Here is a 15076-nt window from a genome sequence, read left to right as displayed (position 1 = left end):
ATAGATATATTCCAGTATGCTACCAGAAGAAAGACTTGTCACCAAAATATATATATATAATATAAAAATGTATGCTATTCCCAGTGAAACAGATGCAACTCCGAAATATAAAAATTGGTCTTTTCATGAAGCCATTAAAGAAGAAAACACTAATTTAATTTTAACGTTTAGCTAGAAATTGATAGTCGTTAAATAGAGTATTTTGTGTACAATTGCCTGTGTTGTTTAAAAACACTTTTTATTTCCTCCAGGATTCAGCCTACTAAGGTGTTAGGGCTTATCTTCTTGAATGTTCAGTGGTGTATGTTTTAAACACACATGCATTAATCTGGTTTATGTGATTAGTCAGTTTCTGCACTGTGTCACTCTAGCCCCTCAGGATACAGACAGCAGATGCACAGTGTGATACTGAATACAGCCTTGGGATTCTGCTTCCTGGGCTAAATCTGTGCTACAGTAACCCATTCATTGCCAGTGAAAACAAGGTGACAGCCTTTCTCAAGGTTTTGTTTTTTTTTATCATTTTAATAGAAATATTTGGCATAGTGCCTTCCCTCTGGCGTCGTGTCTGTAATCGCACTACAAGCGGTTAAATTTTTATTCAAACTGAATATAATTGCTTTTGCAGCGTCCCTAGAGGATATGTAAATCTCTCCATGGTTATTTAAATGACAGAAAAAATATAACAAGCAAATTATAGCACTGTCTCTGACGTTTACACATTTCACCCACAAATGTAGAAAAAATGTGATAGAGTAAGACCACTGTTCAGTAATACCGCTTTCATGCTGCCGCCTAGGCAATATCCCGGGTATATGAACCCGGAATATTGCCAGGGGACAGAGGCTCCCCCAGAGTCAAATTCCCGGGTAGACCGCGTTCATACTGAACACGGGTCTGTCCGGGGTCTCCATGGCAACTTCCCAAGAGGAGCTCTGATTGGCTCCTCTTGTAATGTTTTTTTTTGTTTGTTTGTTTGTTTGTTTTTTACTTTAACATTGTGTCTGGTGAGACCTGGGTTAAAAAACCCGGGTTGCACCATTCATAGTGCAGGCTTCCCGGGGCAGACCCGGAAATTACCCCACCAAAAGACCTGGGTCTAATTAGAATTAGGAATTAGATCTGGGACCATTCATACTGCACCTCGACCCGGGTCGTCTGGGCTTGCCCAGGCAAAATCCTGGGTTTTTGGTGCAGTATGAATGGGGTATTATCTTTTTCTTAAAGAACCCCTATGCCTAAAATGCATACTTTATTTATTAATGACTACAAGTAACATTTATAAGAATGCATTTGAGATGATCTTCAACCTATGGTGGAAAAAAAAATTCTGTTCATATCGGAATTTCAGTCCACTCACTGTGCTATACTCATGGTTAATTACTTCAACTTACTATGGCTTTCATTTGACTAGTTAATGGCATTTTGGCAAAGTATGGAAACAATTAAGTATTTACATATAAAAACGGTGGTAGAAGGGGCGGGGTGTATACGGTGGTAGAAGGGGCGGGGTGTATACGGTGGTAGAAGGGGCGGGGTGTATACGGTGGTAGAAGGGGCGGGGTGTATACGGTGGTAGAAGGGGCGGGGTGTATACGGTGGTAGAAGGGGCGGGGTGTATACGGTGGTAGAAGGGGCGGGGTGTATACGGTGGTATGCTGTACCGCCACTTCTCCTACTGCTTTTATCGGAGAACTATCAAGTTCCACTTCCATTCACTTACATTTTCCATACCGCCGCTTCTAAGTTTCTGCTATAACCACTGTGTACAATCCTTTAATAATTTATGTTCTTTTAGTATCCCTAAACAATAATCCATGGCTCATGTAAATTTTGCTTTATAGCTTTAGTCATAATAATGCATGGAAAATATATGCAACATTTCTGCTGTAAATGATTTTCTCATACGGCAGCAATTTGTGTATTTATTGTAACATACATTAGACATACTATATATTTCAAACATGACTGACAGAGGGGTGAGAAAACAAAGTACAGTACCTGCCACCTGAACAATGAGTCTGGCAGCCTGCAGGACTGAAGCTGCCGGCTGTCCAGAACTGTATTGTCACAGGTGCATTGGCACAGGCAGCCACACTTATGTGTATTCACTTCCTGCAAAGGAAAGAAGCAAACACAACTAGGAGGAACTGAGCCATCTGTATTAAATAGTACTCTATGTACTGCTCTGTAAAACTCCCAACTGCATGCTATGTACACTGATTATTCTCTAGTCTGTTTTGAATGCTTTTATGTATGCAGTTGGTCCCCATGTGCGTACCCTTCAGCTCCCTTCTACTAAATATAAAGTCATCCTTTTAGTTAGCAACCATTTTACCCTTTTCAGTCGTCTAATAGGAAGGTTAACAGCTGAATGGACATTGAGAGCTTGTTCACACAGGAGCGTTGGGAAAATTAGTAACACGCTCCTTAGGTGTGTTTTAGTGATGCAATTTTAACGCACTTTACATGCATTTATGATCCAAATAATTATTCTGGTAACATGCGTTAATGCATGAGCATTAATTGAAGATAACTTGTCATAGGAAAATGTATCTCTTTTTTTAGCGACTAAATTTCTCTTTATTTTATTATTTCTTTCATTTGTCATTAAAACTGCTCTTCAGCTCATATGTTTGTGCGTATACAAATGCTCTCGCGCTCGTATCGAGGTGTCTCTTGGGACTGAATCCTTAGAGGACTTAGAATGAGAGCATTAGACATTTTTTATCTCTTAAATGATTCTCAAGAGTTGGACCCAATAGTGCAGGCTTGTTGAAGGAACAGCAAAGTAATTATTAAGTGGAAGGTCTACCTGAATTCGACTTTAGCATATGTTATGCTGTATCTATAATAGGAATCCCGAAGCCACATGCTTGGAAGTCTGTTAAACCCATTGCGTCTGAGGCCAGGAGAGCAGCTCAGTAGAATAATCATGTTTTGATGCACCGTTGACTATTCCTGCTAATGCTTTAAACAGTGTTATGTCTTTTCCAGTTATTTGTCTAAGCCTAGTTCTTGTGCAGCCTGTTGGAACAAAACCTTACTGTGACAGGGCGGTGGGAGGAGGGTAAAGATACACAACTTTGGATGTGGAGACAAGGCCCCATCCTTCTGGAACTGGCATGATTTCCTCCATGGGCATCCATCACAAACACTGCAACTCGGCCAGGACTGCCAAGAATTTCTCGCACCTGGTATTAAATCAGCCGGTGCCTTCAACCTCCTGCTGCCTACAGTTATGCTCCACGCAGCACAGTTCTAGGCTTGTTATTGCAATTTTGTGGAGCTCTTTTGATTTACAGCTGTTTTTACGACCATTGAGACAGCCACAAATTGAGGAAATCTCATAAAACAGAGAGCAAATGTCTCCTTCACAGCTCAGGCAGAGTTCTGGCAACACTACTTTATTCCACTGAGCAGGATGTGTAAACAATATTGAGTCTCCCAAGTGACTGTATCAGTACAGTTAAGTGGTAACAGCTTGAAAAATGCCTTTCCCCCGAATTAGAGGTAAAACTTTCAATGGGCCCCCAGGCTAAACTAAATTGGTGACATTTTGCAGAAGGAAGGGATAATCTTATGCATATAAATACAGAGGGCAGGAGCTGGAAAGATGTCAGGGCTTAAGCTAAACATAGGATAAGCTATGGGAATAGGGCCAATGCTGGATGGGTCCCCTCTGTAATGGATCATGCGCACTTCCTTCCAATTATTATCCTCTACGCTTCCAAAATTCCTCTTTATTGAGTATCCAGGGATGGAACATTCCAAAAAAGGAGTTCCCCATTTTCAGGGCTCATTCACACATATGCACTGGGAAAATGGGTCCAACGCATGAAAACGAACATGTTCATATTAATGTATTCTAATGACATGTTTTTAACACGCTTTTCACACACTTGTGATGAATCTGTCTCAAGCTGTTGTACTGGTAGCGCACATTAACACATTACAAATAGGTTGTGCTACGTTCCAAAAATGTAAGCACAACGTTAACATTATAGAATGCAAAACTATTCAGCATATTTGTAATCCAGTTTTAAGGTGTTAGTGGCCGATAAGCATATTAACAGTGTAAAATGAGGATTGTGTTTTATATGAGATGATTTTGTACAAACAATACAGGAAGTAAATCTTTCCAGATATTGCTGCTGTTCTGTGGGTTGTGAGCTTTCCACCAGTGACTTTTGTAACAATACGCTCATTCTAGAATTGTATGTTCTTGTAGTTCATTGCACTACCTTCTAGGCTTCTCTTCAAACACTTTACCAAACAGCAAGATTTGTAGCATTATTGAAATCCTATTTTCCAATTGTTTTGATTTAAGCCTTTCTGCGATTTTTGTCTCTGATCTTTAACATTTGGAACCTAGCTGTCTGCTTTTTTTCTCCGTACCTAGCGCTGTTTCATTGGGATGGTGTCGTGAGTTTTCCAGCTGAGTGATTGCTCTCTGTACAGACACACTGCATGTAAAGCCTCACCCCCTCTGATTAATCAGCTCCCATGTGGCCTGGGTAGGGTGTTAATTTGTAGAAGCAGAGAACAGGCAGGCATGATAAAACGTGACAGCTGGTGCGTGTCTGTAAAGCTGGTATAGACGGTGGTGGAGCAGTGATGCTGAGTGGGGAATGCAGCCATGAAATATCTTAAAGCTGCAGATTTAAAATGGTCTCTTCAACTTATGAAATGGTTTGGGAGCAAAGTGATGATACATTTGTTCAGTTTCTCAGTATACAAAGTAGCAATTTGGCTTTTTGATGTAAAATAAAAAATATCTAATGCTTTAATTATCACAGTCAAGTCGATGGTGAGTTTTGATTTTCTTTATTCATTTTGCTCATACAAAGAAATGTGTGAAATAAAATCAAATTGTAATCTATGTGTTGGCTACAGCCTTCAATCCTTGTACATAGTCTCTAAACGTATGTTAGAGACTATTATAAGGGCTGTCCTATATGGGCACTGGTCTAGTGTGTTTTATGGGCTAGCTGTTGGGCTCACCACTTTGAATAGGTGTATTTGGCCTCTGGCTATTTGTTGGAACGTTGACTGTTCTAGTATAGTGTCCTGAGGCTTTCTACATTAGATCCTGAGGAGACCAGTCACTGATGATGCTGTGGGAGAATCAGTAGGCTCACTGAATATCATAAGGTATGCACAGAATATCACTTACCAGTCACATTCACAAGGTCCCTTTCACCTGTGTATACATATGTGAACAGAAGGTTTATGCAACCGCCTTATGTCCGCCTGCTCCTAGGGTGCCATAGAACAGGATTTCTCAACCCCCTAAGTGTGTGTTATATGAAGTATGCCGTAATGTGTGACATGTATTCAGAAGAGCCCCTAATCAATGTAAATGTATACCATGCCACTTCTGATTGTGTGTTTTATTATTTACTAATACACTTTAATGTTTTCAGTTATATTTAAAGTGCCCCTTGTATTTATCTGAGATATACATAAAACACAGGTTGAAACCATATACCTATTTTTCGCATCCTTCAAAACAAAGTTGGAGATAAATGTGTCTGAATCAGATGCTTCATTTTCTTACAATCCCTTTTATATTACTTTTAAAAGGTAGAGAAACATGAAAATAGGTGAAAGATTTTTTTAATCTGTGTAAAACTTTGAAGATATGGTTAGTACACATTAGTATTGTACACATCAAACTGCATTGTGTGAGATGTTTTTAGGCCCTGTTTACCTGGTAAAAGCAACAACACAAAGCCTCGTACTTTGTCCTCACCTATCAGAACATTTAAAGTGTGTTCTCAAAGCTTCCCTGCAGCATAGTGTATTATTTACTTCTAATGAGTGCTCCCATAGACATCCATTATATTGTACCAAGCAGGAACACTCTGGGCAACCTTGAAATCCACGCAAAGTCAATGATTGTCAGAAAGTTGTAGTATGCACATTTATTTGTGTTTTGGAACTAGTAGTTTAAAAGCCGATAAACAAGGAAAGATTAGAGTAGAACGCCTGCTCTCCTGATTTAAATTCCCTTGTGCACTAGCTCTAAATTTGCTAGCTAGTTTTTTAATTAATAGAGATTTCTGGTTGTAGGTTTACCACATATCACTATAAAGGGTATCCATGATTTCACAACAGCCTTTGTTGTTGAAAATATATCCATAATTCCCATAGCAGCTATGACTTAAGAAAAACCCAACAAACTGGATTATGTCTATAAACGTATTGTATCTTCTTGTTTGAACAACAATGGTACATCTAATTATTTACATAAAAAAATCTTTCTCTGTAGAGTGCCATTGTTAACCTAAATATCTACATTGAATAAGCTTTGCATATTTTAGTGCTTATTTTGAGTAAAATGTGCATACTACCATCTAATGTCTTTTATGAACATTTCATGGACACACTATTTAAAGATTGCTATTTCCTAAGCAAGTAAGTCTTGTATCTTATAGATTTCTCTACTTGTCAGTGGTTTAGCCTTTTATGGCAAATCATTTCGCTTATTGATGGTCATTTTGTCAATGAAGTATTAAGGTTGCTAGATAACCACTACAAACTCTTTCTCCCCCATATAAAAAATACTACTGCAAGAGGGAGCACAGAATGGTCTAATTGTCATGCACCCAGTCCCTCTGCCTCCCTGGTTGTTATCTTAATTCCCCAGGGTTCATGTTGGTTCTGCTAAATCCTGTAGCCTTGCCATGATTGCATTTGGAAATAAAGTATCCTTTGCCTACTCCTGCCTGGTTTTGAGTTCCTCCTTTGATGCCTTTGTTACCTGACTTCAGCAAATGGAAATCAAGCCTGGAAGTGCAACTTAATAGTCACGGCCTTCTGGGAAACTGAATCCGCATGTGTCAAGCCAAGCAACAGAATTGGACTTTTAGGGGTATATTTACTAAATTGTGGGTTTGAAAAGGTGGTCGGTTGCCTATAGCAACCAATCAGATTCTAGCTATCATTTATTCTACAAAGACTGCTAGAATTTGATTGGTTGCTATGGGCAACATCTCCAGTTTTTCAAACCCACAGTTGAGTAAATATTGCCTTTAGTGTTTCTTTAATACCTGGGGGTAAATGTATCAATGTCCGGATTCTTCAACTCCGGCGAGATCGGCGTCTTCAGCGCTTAAATTTAAAGCGGCGCTGCCTTGTAAAGGGAAGCCCTTTACAAGGCAGCGCCGCTTTAAATTTAAGCGCTGAAGACGCCGATCTCGCCGGAGTTGAAGAATCCGGACATTGATACATTTACCCCCTGATCTCTTTGAACATTCCACCCTCTAGGAGTAAGTTAACTATCCTCTCTGTTACAAAGAGTTTAAATGGATGGTTTCAGATATGGAATGATAAATTAAGCTACAGAGACACAGGTTCCACAGTATGTTTCTATGTTGCAGTTTATCCTGTTTGTATTTCCATACATGAAATCTGCTTTGCAGTTAAAATTGCCATAGGGATCAATGAACTCTGACCACTACATGGAAATTGTATTGTGTGTTCCCATGGAGGTTTGCAGAATTTTTTTAATCCAGTTTCAAGTGCAGCTTTTTGAAAGATAATCCAATAAATAAATGTTATTTCATCACAGCAGTATGAAATCTAGATTACGATCTTTGTGACTATGGTTGCAATCTCTAGGTGTGTAGCATGACTTGCTAGAGAGATAACAGTATGGCATCAGACAGCCTTACAGAAGTTTACAGTGGTCATAAAGGTCAATGATCCCTGTGGGAAGAGCTACCAGATAACCTGATAAATCAGAGAGTGACACATATACATTGCATGTAGCAGGGCCGCTCATTACATTGCGTTCATTCTCATGCTGTGTTCCTACATGTGTTATTGTACACATGTCTCTTATTAATCAGTTGAACTGGCCAAATATGGCCACTAGCATTTTTAGAGCTTGTAACTATGCTACAGGTAAACCACACTGTGTCAACAAGCTTTCAGGTTACAAATGACAGGCATGAAACCTTATGGAAAATATAAAAATGCTTTTATATGAAAAGAAATTGTGCATCATGTAATAATATTTAATGCCCTTTTTTTTTTTTTTCTTTTTTTTTAAATGCTTGAAAGTCCTCTTCAGTTATTTGTACTACCCTCCCAGCAAATTCTGATTGATGCATGTTTATGCATGTATACGTGTGTGTGTGTGTGTGTGTGTGTGTGTGTGTGTGTGTGTGTACACATATACCGCCACTTCTCCTACTTCCTTCATTGTGAAACTATCAAATCCCATTCACTTACATTTGCCATACTGTCACTTCTAAGTGTGTGTGTGTGTGTATATATATATATATATATATATATATATATATATATATATATATATATATATATATATATATATATATACATACACACATAACATAGGTTATGTGTTTTATATAGATTTGTTTATTTTCATGCACCCATTCATTCATCTTTGCTGGCTAGGCAGCTGTTACATGCATACATACAAAGAGCTGCTCTCAGAACTTGAAATATGTGAGTAGGGGTGAAAAATGAATTCAATGTTTCAAGTAATAACTTAGCCCTTTTTCTTCTTGAGATCCAAATTGCCCAAACATTGAATACGTTGTTCGCTCTTGCCCATTTATTTCACTTCCTGTGAGTACTTCTTTTTACGCTCGTTGTGTATTTGGCTGCTCTCATTTTGGAATGCGCCCAGGCAGTTGTCGCTGTTCACTTTAGAGTGTTATAATTCACATATAATATGGGTACCATTATTCCTCTTTGTCTTATATTCTGTGTTGTGGTCAGGGACCTGGAGCAAAATCAACATTATCTTGTAAAACAACTCCCATCAGTTTAATATTTCACCATTGCTAATTGTGTTCTGTTTGATAGCTCAATGTTGCACCCTTGAGGCTAACGATAAAACAGCCGCTGCACACAATACAACCCTTGCTGGTTTTTCCTCCGAGAATTTTTATTTTATTTTTCTGTTAGCACAAACACCAAATGAAAATTGTGTATTTATTTTCCTTCTTTTGTTTAAAATAATTGTGTTTTAGATAGTATACATGTGAATTGAATGGATGAAAGATAATACCACAAATGCTGTGATTAACTACAAATTAACCAGTTCTTTATCTTTCTTTAGTGCTCCAATGTTGGCTCTGAGATCCTCTTCTCTCCAGCTGCTTCCACAGGTAAGCAAGTCACACTTCTAGGTTTGCACTTGATATTTGATTGTCAAAAATAAACAAAAAAAATACAACGTTTAACATATTTTTGAAAAATGTGATTGAACCTTGCGATTTGTCTATCTTTTTTAATATTATATAATAGTGTGAATTATGCATCATAATGCTCAAACTTACTGCATATACTGGAAGAAATGACAAAATTGCAAACAGGAGTTGCTATGGTCAGGTGTAAGCTGTGTTTCCTTTCTAATCCCCTTTCTTTCATTTATTTTTAATTGGGACACTGAAAATTCTCACATGGTCAGTGTTCTGAAAATGTCCTTGAATGTCCTGCAGCACAGAATCCCACACACAGTGTTTGTGTATTCCCTCTGTGACAGGTCAGGCATTGATCCCTGGGTCAAACAGCTCCTGTTTGAACCTAATCAACAAGGGAGGCGATGGCAAGTCATATGGGAGGAGTAATTCCACTCCTCCCTGACAGTGCTGTCACTCATTAAATCTTCCCATAACAAACATACCTCTAGTTATGTGTATGCAATATGCACTGTGTGCCAGGTTTGTGATACCATTGTGAATGTTTGTGGTTTAGCAGAATGTTTGTTTAGCATTGCATGCAAGATAAACACACATTGTATGTTTTCAGAGATTTAAGGCATAAACCTGTTTGTTTGTTTGTTCTTTATTAAGCATATCCTAGGAATCAGGGATCACGTCAGTACATATAAGGGCATCCTTACACCGTGCAACTCCTCCAGATCAGTCTCATGCGTCTGTGTACATGCATATACACCTGTGCGCATACTTAGGCGCACACACACTGCCCCCAGAAAACCATTATTAGCCTTATTTTGCGAATTGCAGGTATAAATGGAAATATGCTTGGTGTAAAGTGAGACATTGGTATTTTTTTCCTGAAATACATCTTCATGTCTAAAATGAATCCTGAATGAGTGGACCTTGGAACTTTATATATTTTTATACTTTATAATAGATGCATTACATTGGTTGGGAGGCACAAAAGTCAGCCTTGATGTCTTCCACCTCTGCACCCAAGTAAAAAAATCAAATCATTTTGTGGGGAGAAAAAGCCTTTGCCTTTGTCCCCCACTCAATAACTCGTCACCACACCCATAATATCATAATATTCATTTAAATAATCTCTTAATACAAATAGAAATTTTGTTTTTACTTTGGTGCGCAGCCACCCCCATGAGAAGATTTTTAACCCCCTGGCAGACAGTAATTTGACCCACAAAAGATTGATAAGTCTGTGTTCTACTGAAGAAACCTGTATGCCCTCCCCTCCTGGCCTCCTACACTTGGTCAATAAGAGAATGATGAGCGCTGCTAATCCCCCATCTGCAGGATCTCAGGCAGCAGGGACCTCATTGATTTTCAGATGTGTTTTCAGAAGTGTCAAACCTTCCTTGGCTTGTGAAAGGACCTTGCCTTTAATGCACAAGAGAGAACTCCATTCAGCGTGTTGCCACTGTTAAACATTAAACACTATTTGCTTCTGAAAGTGTATGCAGAATGTGGCCATTTACCTTTATAGTACTGGTAAACACAGTGTTGTGCACTGAATACCAATGACTAACCTACAAAGACTTGATGGTGGTTGTGTTTTTTTCCCCAAAGGTAAATGTATTATTATTAAGTAAAATTAGATAAATGAATAACAATATTAGAAGTGTGTAGATATTATATATGATCCCGGTCACATCATTGGCACTCCAGAGACATCCCTTCATCCACAGCAAAAACAGCACGCTCAAGTCTTGTAAGTATGGTGAAAATTCAAAGTGTGTTTTTCTTTTTTTTTTAAACCATTGACATTTTAGTCCTATATAGATTGTATGTATATATGTTTAGAGAGAAAGGAATTCTGTAAGTAGTGAAGAGGTTAAACCGTGCACAGCTAGACTCTGTTGCCATGGGAACAGGATGTATGGGACACTTGCCATACAAATGAAGGATCTTAATTAGCAACTGGTAGCTTATCCTGTCTTGGTTTTCAGGTTGCAGACCTTTTATTGTAGTCACATTTATCATGTATTCTTTTAATTCACTGCTTCAGAAGGCAAATAATGACCTGACAGAATATGTACTAAACAGTTGCTAGGTTTATCTCTTTTTTTACAAAATATTTTAATTGTTTTTTTTTTTATATTTTCTTACATAGTTTTCAGTGTACATGTTTCTTAAACATTCTGTCTTGCATGTGTAAAAGATTGTGTTTTTATTTTCAAAAATTGCTAATTTAATTTCCATTGTTTAACACATGCAAGTCATTTGTAAAACAGAGTGAGGTAGTAGCCTATCGGGGTATTAGGGTTTACAGCATGCTGATCTTGTACAGAAGAGGATCAGCAATAAGTCCAGAAATTTCCCTTGACTGCTGCTGATGTGTTGCTCACAGTATTGCATCGGTCATCTAGGCAGCTTTGTTGTCATGTGTTTCCTGTTTTATTGAAATCCGTAATACCTTTTTGGTTGTTTGTGGCCTTAACTGTTGTTATATTGCATGAGCTCCATGTAGTGCTACATATGATATCTGTTAATGAGAGAATATGGGCAGCCCTTGGAAATAGACAAATGAATAGGATCATTTTATTCATGTGAAAGAAACAAGGGAGGAGGGGGATGTCGACGGATCCTATGGTTTTTCGCCTGTAATAAAGTTATATTGTTCCTCTGGCCGCTTTCTTCCTTAGTCACTCCTGACTGATACTGTGACAAGCCCTGGATGTGCCCTGGTGAGAGGCACTCCTGTGGGACTCCATTATTCTCCCCAAGCAGCTTGACAGCAGCTTGGAGCAGTCCTCTACTCTGAGCCGAGTATGAGAACCGTGCAGTGTTACTAAGAGACAAGTATAAGCTCTGATAGACTTCAGATCCGTACACTATTGCATTAGATGACAGTATGAGCTTTGTTGGCTCATTCAAGTCTATGTATTTGTGTTATTCATGTGGTATATAATGCAAAAATGACACATTTAAAATAAAGTGTTACGCAGGCAGGCGTGAGAATCGCACAGGCGTGAGAATCGCGCAGGCAGGCGTGCGTGAGAATCGCCCAGGCAGGCGTGAGAATCGCGCAGTCTTGCGCAGGCAGGCGTGAGAATCGCGCAGTCTTGCGCAGGCAGGCAGGCGTGAGAATCGCGCAGTCTCGCGCAGGCAGGCAGGCGTGAGAATCGCGCAGTCTCGCGCAGGCAGGCAGACGTGAGAATCGCACAGGCAGGCAGACCAGGGTGCGAGATTCTGGGCCTCAGCGCACTGACCCGGATGTGAGATTCTGGGCCGCATTACACAAAACACTGGTGTTCGTACAGCCAAGTCCACACAATGCTCTAAATAATAGGCAGCTGCATTTCACTGAACAGTAATTGCTTGTGGAGGATTGCTGCTATCGATCTGTTGGTAGGGGCTCAATATGTGCACCAGGGCCGTGTTCATGATTTAATTGCTGTGATTAATAACTCACTCAGAGGGCTGGATGACAATCGATATGAATAGTAAGTGACAGCCGGGAAGCCCTGCTATTTTCAGTACATGGGCTTGCGGTTTACTCTGTTTTCATGGTCTTCCTTAGCAGCTGAAAAGCCTCCACTCCTTGATGGGCTGACGGGATGGCTTGTCATGATGCAGTACAGTCAGGACTATACAAATTGTACTGCTGCAGTATAGGATATGCTGCTGTTTACATAGTTGTTCATTGTGATGCCATGACTGCAATAGGGTCCATTATATAAAGTCTTCTGAGCAATGCAGATACAATTAGTTCATGAGTTATATATGAGTATATATCTATAGATCAGTTATGTTTGAAGAAGCCTGATTTCTTCAATATCTTCTTTAACCTATGGTTTATCTTCCTTAAAAGCATAAATCCCTGTATGTATCTGTCAGAGTCCTCCTGTGGCCCAGTCTGTCTGTTGGTATGGATTTATATAGATATATAATGCAACAAGTGAAATAAGCACTCAGTGGACTTGTTAGAGGCAAATAAATGTGTTCTATTAGTACAACATTCCAGATTTCCCTGTTTACTTTTGTCAAGATTAACCACAAGATTAACACAGCGCGCTTTCACTTGTTAGACTCTGTATTTACAGTTGCTACTGCTTATAGAGAACCCTGACAGTCATTTTAATACAAGAGTGCCCTTCATACATATATATATATATATATATATATATATATATATATATATATATATATATATATATATATATATATATATATATATATATATATATATATATATATATGTGTGTGTGTGTGTGGCTAATATATATTTATATATTAGCTACTCACAGTCAGTCAAATGTTCTTTCTCCCCCAAAGCGTCTGCTCCCCTGACGTGCTGCTTAGATGCCTCCATCAATTTACCTCTGTCTGCAGCTTGTCCTTTCCATCAGGCTCACACTGCAGGTGCTGAATCTCCAATATATGTGTGGGGTGAGGGGGGCTTCTGAAGGGTTCACAGGAGTATGTAAGGTAAGGAATCCTGGAGAGATGGGAGCCCACTGTTTGTGTTCAATTTAAATCCCATTGCGCTGAAAGGTCAAGACGGAACAATATTTTAGATGTATAGCGGACGTTGTGAGGCTATGAAGTAAACACCAGGGGCTCAGAATTAAATGACGTGCAATGAGCAACAGTCACTCACATAATTCCTGTACGCATCATGGTAAATGTAATGCTGTGTGTTGCTATAAGATATTTGTATTACTTTTGATAAAGAAAAGTTATAGATCACGTGGTAGTAAAAGATGTGTACTGTTAATATAGTCCTTTCTAGATTTAGCTTGGATTAAATTGATCATATTGTTCGGGCATTAAAAAAAGAGAGATTATTACAGCCTAAGGTTGTTCTGTATATTTAATACATGTGATTGTATTTTGTAGTGTTTTGGCAGTTTTGTTCCTTGTTGCCTGTTCTTTCCAATGGGTAAAATTAATTGAATCCATTTCTTTACCTCTATAGCCACACATTGCTTGTATTATCATACAATTTGATATATACAGTTCTATATCATCTTTAGATGTGTCAGAACTATTTTTATTAGTGGATACTAATATTAGTGGCTGTGGTACCTTATCTCTTCATCTGCAGAACTTGTTAGGCCTTTGGTTGTCTTACAGCTAGCATCACTGGACTAGTGCGGTTTATTAAAGCTGGCAAATGTCTGCTACACTTCTCCCCTTGACAGTCAAGGCAACTGACAAGAGGAAATAGATAGTGGCAGCTCTTGTTAAGGTTCATTCTCTCTCACAACCATTGCTATTGCTAAAATGAGACAGTGCCCTAGTCCCTAAAGAAGGCTGTGACTGCAGCCAAAAGCCCGAAAAAGGCAGAGTAACCGGCAGCTGTTTCTAAACATCCTCCCTTTTCTTCCCTCTGCATGTGTATTTTGTGGAGGGGATCCATATAATAGGCAGCCCCTCAACCTCTTATACCCACTTGTAAAAAATGACTGTGTAAGTCAACAGTGGGTTAAGATGTTTTTCCCAAATTAGCATTCACTGTGACTAGATTTGTTTTTTTGTATTTCCAATGAAAAGGACATTTACTCTATAGTTCTATTTTTTTTTCTAATGAGCCACCTGCACTCACTGCGTTTTGTCCCACTGAACTATGTCAATTTTTTCTTTTTTAAACTTTTATAATTCTTTTGGTATATTTTTCCCTTTGTTTGCCTGATTTAGTAATGCAATCTAGAAAATTGAACCTTGCCTTGGACCTAGTGCTGTATAAATTCTTACTATCTTCCTCAATAGTGAGGATCAACCGATCTAAAAAGCATTTATTTTCTATATGCTAGACCACAGAATTAGTAGTAATGTATGACTGTGTACAATTTATGAAATTCCAGCCAAAAAAATGTTGGTTTTTTTTACGTTTTTATACAATTAATTATACT

At 38.7% G+C, this 15076-nt stretch overlaps 1 protein-coding gene across 16 annotated transcripts in view; it reads left to right on the top strand.

Annotated features, from left to right (window-relative positions):
- The window catches only part of FBRSL1 (fibrosin like 1), a 382122-nt gene that overhangs the window by 342366 nt on the left and 24680 nt on the right, over positions 1-15076 (top strand). For all 16 annotated transcript variants that reach the window (XM_075217007.1, XM_075217057.1, XM_075217042.1 and 13 more), the window contains one exon: positions 9101-9149. In XM_075217007.1, the coding sequence (XP_075073108.1) occupies positions 9101-9149 (49 nt within the window). The remainder of the gene's footprint in view (positions 1-9100; positions 9150-15076) is intronic.

Source organism: Mixophyes fleayi, chromosome 1, assembly GCF_038048845.1.
Source record: "Mixophyes fleayi isolate aMixFle1 chromosome 1, aMixFle1.hap1, whole genome shotgun sequence".
In the NCBI taxonomy this organism is placed as follows: Eukaryota; Metazoa; Chordata; class Amphibia; order Anura; family Limnodynastidae; genus Mixophyes; species Mixophyes fleayi.
The sequence above is the reverse complement of the archived record's forward strand: the minus strand, read 5'-3'. Positions and strand labels throughout refer to the sequence as shown.